Below are 3,798 nucleotides of genomic sequence, written 5' to 3' on the forward strand. Positions count from 1 at the left end.
TAATAAAAAATTACATCTGAAAGCAAACAAAAAAACCCCCCAACCTTTGTATTTCACATTAGAAAGGCATCACCTGAGTTTCCAACCTATTCTATTCTTGCAGTTAGTTCTAAACTCAGAAATGCTTGCTTCATGACAATATTATTTTCAGAGCAAGCCAGAAAAATACTAGGAATGACAAAGATAGCTACAGGATTTTTAATTTTTTTTTAATAAATAATGATTTCATTTTAATTCCAGGTGAAGATCTCCTTAGCTCGACCTAGCAGAGGCTGGCTAAAGAACAACTGCCATCAGCATTCAAGAAAACATTGTTTCACATTCATGATGAGTACAAGTCTTACTCTAACCAGGGTGGAGGTATTAGCCTCCTCTTTGAATATCTGTATTATACATTGTGAAGAATGTTTTTTCTTCAGCTCACAAAAATCTGATTTATGGTCTGTAGGCATCAGATGACAATGATCTTCATCCTAGTCCTGTTTGCCTTCCCGCCACTGCCGAGAGCCCTCATTCCACGCTACGTATACAAAGAGAGCAAGTACCACATGAACAGCAACGACAGCAACTATGGCAGCATAAAAATAGCTGTCTCTGTCCGACATTCCTAAGGTACCTGAGAAAATAAAAGAAAGCAAACAGTATTAGTTATTAGGAATACTGAAACAGCAAATCACAATTCTTCCTGAAGACCAAAGTTACATTTATGAAAAGACTGAGCTCTGGAGGATTCGCAGGAAAGAATTCACCATGATAATTACAGACCTTGCAACTATTTCAGGAATAGAGGAGACTGCAATTATTCAATATCTAAGATTAAATACCCTGGTTTTGAAGTCAACAGCTTACGTCTATAATACTCACTTTTTCTGGTACTTTCTTTCAGTATCAAATAAAACTCAATATCCTTTTTTCAAAAGTATAACTCTCTTTTGTGGGGCAGGAAAATGGTTGGGGAGGGAAAATCATATAATTTATTTGCTACTGTAACAGCATAGAATGGTAAAGCAACAATTAAATTTAGAGGACTTCTACCTTACTTATTTAGACCATAGATCAGTAATTCCTCACCAGTTAAGACACATGAATACATATCACATGAAAGAAGCTTTCAAATATCAGAAGACCAAATTAAAAAAAAACAAACAAAAAAAAAATCCAAAAAAACCTCAATTTCTCTTCATCACAGCACACCAAAAACACCACTCTCCAAACACAGACCCAGCCTATCAGTGTTGATGGATCTTGCCGTTAACTGGCACAGCAAAGTTAAGGCTCAGCTTGCTACACCTCAGGGAGCAGGGGGGAAAAGGGTGAAAAGGGATCTTGAAAGTTATGTAAAAAGCTTTCAGCTTCAGGCTTCACAACCACATGGAGCAGCATGCACCAAAGAAGAATCACCGTGGAACAGCTCAGTTATATATTCAAAAACGGCTCTCTAAAAGAGCACTTTTGAAGGAAGATACTTTTCTCCTACAGTATTAGGAAATTATCAAAGCCTTGCAGAACCAAGGCTAGAATGTGGCTGGTTGGTAGCAGTTTGATAGAACTGCTCCAAAGAAAGAGCTAAAATACCTTTTTTTTCTTATTAAAAGGAAACTCTACAAGCAACCACATTCAGTATCTGAAACTGGGTATACAACAACTGCTTTACACTTACAATACAGGTATGTTTCAAAAAGCTAAAAAATAAACCCAGTAAACAACACCATCTTGAACATGCAATTAGTTTGCAGCACTTGTAGGAAACATAGCCCTGATGATTCGGATAAAAGTCTGCTGCAGGGTGGTGTTAGATACTCTTAAAGTAAGGGGAATGAATGCACATGTGTGCGATACAAACCAATACCACAATGCAGGGAAGGATGCACAGACTATTTATATAGTTTTTTGTTCTAATTAGACATTACAAGGCCAATAGTCTGCATAAGGAAACAAATATTCAAAACATGAAGGAAAAAAGATATTATTAGAGGACTGCTCTTTTCCTCTTTCTTGTAATAGTAATGCTAATTGGTAGAAACAGAATTACCTTCAAATACATAAGCCTTTGATGAAAAATACAGCCCAACAGGTAAGGTAATCATTAGAGCTGTGAAGAATAGAAGTGTTCGTAAAGTTGATGTTAATGAACCCTCATTTCTGAAATAAATAAGAAAAGTTACACACTGAAGTCATACTATATACACCTGAAACAGGACAAGAATTCATCCCAACCAGAAGCCAATTACTTTTCAAGAATTGAGTACTTATATCATTTGGAAGTGATAAAGACTCAGAGTATGCATTTGTTGACTGCAACATTAAAGCCACAGCATTCAAAACAATGCAATGATTCTGCCAGTCAAAGCTCACAAACGAGATTAAACCCAGTCTTTAGATTTTTCCCTGTTATTACTTTGCAAGCATTAATAATATAGTTACATTAGTATGTTTATCAGTGTATTATTACATCATTATTAAGCATCTAATATCAGATATGCACTTGTCATATGACAGTATTCTGCCTTAAAACTTGCCAAGTTTCTCCTTATTTTTGAAAAAGAACTACAAGTCTAGGAATACGTCAAATCCTGCAGGCTCGGGTGCAGAGGGAAGTACACAGGATGACTTGTAACAGCTTACTGCTGGAAGCGAAGTTCCTTTTTATAAGTTATTGTTCTTCTATTTAAAATAATTTCTCAGTTTCCACTAAGAAAGTTGGGATAACTGTAGCAATAATCAGAGCACAGAGCGAATACACCAAAACATTAGTAACTTTTCTTGCCTTCACAGACCTTAACCTTGACCTAAAAGACAGACCTTCACAGAGCTAAAAGACTTTGTGCAAGAGAATCACAACGAAGGATTATGTGCTTGGTAAGTTCTCCCTGCAAGTGATCTGCCAGAACAGGTTTTGTATTTACAAAACACTACATACAGCTTGGTTTTGTGTGTGCTTTCACCAGCTTTCACTCACTCTGCTTGGCTGACTACATTATTTCATGCTGAAGCAAACATATAAACCAAGCAATACCCTTCTGACTGTCAAAAACTACTGGATTCAAGGGCACGTGTCCTTAAAGCTTTGAAACACAAACATGCATAAAACCCAACTCAAGTCAGGGATACATAATTCTTACAATTTCCAGGCACATCCACGGCAATTCTTGTATAAGTATTTTCAAAATGTTTTATCCAAACACATTTGTGCCACAGTATATTGCTTGAAATCACATTTTATCCTTAGCATTTCGTTGGAAAAATAACAGGAAGGGAGGGAGGGGAAGCCACAAGAACTCGCCCTTTGGCAGTCATCAAAAGACAGTGGTGTGCAGGCACACACAACTTTTACACTAAAGCCAACAGCACTTTTTCCTGGTCATGTACTACCATGCTTTTAGACTGCATATTAAGTAGCTGTTTAAAAAAAAAAAAAAAAAAAAAAAAAAGAAAGAAAAGAAGATATTTAAAATCTTTTCCTTTATTAGAGTTTATTTCAAGGTCTGTCGGGATGGAGAGCATAACCCCATCCAAACTTCCCCTGTAGAAATTAGAAACTATTCTTTATGTAACCCCTACCCATAGAAGAGTAGGATGAGCTCCAGCTTACTACCAAAGCTAAAGACTTGAGTGTTGACATACACTTTTCTTACACTGACATACTTTCATCACTTCACTACGCAGCAAAAGCAAACGTTCGTGCCTAACCTCAGCCCCCCAAAGCGGAGTTTCTAACTGTAGAGCAGCCTCTGCGCCGGGGTTTCGAGGTTGCCCGGGGTGAAGCGGCACGGCCAAGGCAAACTCGGGGCCTCCCCG

At 37.4% G+C, this 3,798-nt stretch overlaps 1 protein-coding gene across 1 annotated transcript; it reads right to left on the bottom strand.

Annotated features, from left to right (window-relative positions):
- Positions 1–473: 473 nt before the first annotated feature.
- VMA21 (VMA21 vacuolar H+-ATPase homolog (S. cerevisiae)) lies at positions 474–2,168 on the bottom strand (the record flags this gene model as incomplete). The annotated part of the gene is made up of 2 exons (XM_010018578.1): positions 474–616; positions 2,033–2,168. Coding segments are annotated over 2 exons (279 nt in total), but the record flags the coding sequence as incomplete, so codon positions are not given.
- Positions 2,169–3,798: the final 1,630 nt, after the last annotated feature.

This window comes from Nestor notabilis, unplaced genomic scaffold (genome assembly GCF_000696875.1).
Source record: "Nestor notabilis isolate BGI_N333 unplaced genomic scaffold, ASM69687v1 scaffold10137, whole genome shotgun sequence".
NCBI lineage: Eukaryota > Metazoa > Chordata > Aves > Psittaciformes > Psittacidae > Nestor > Nestor notabilis.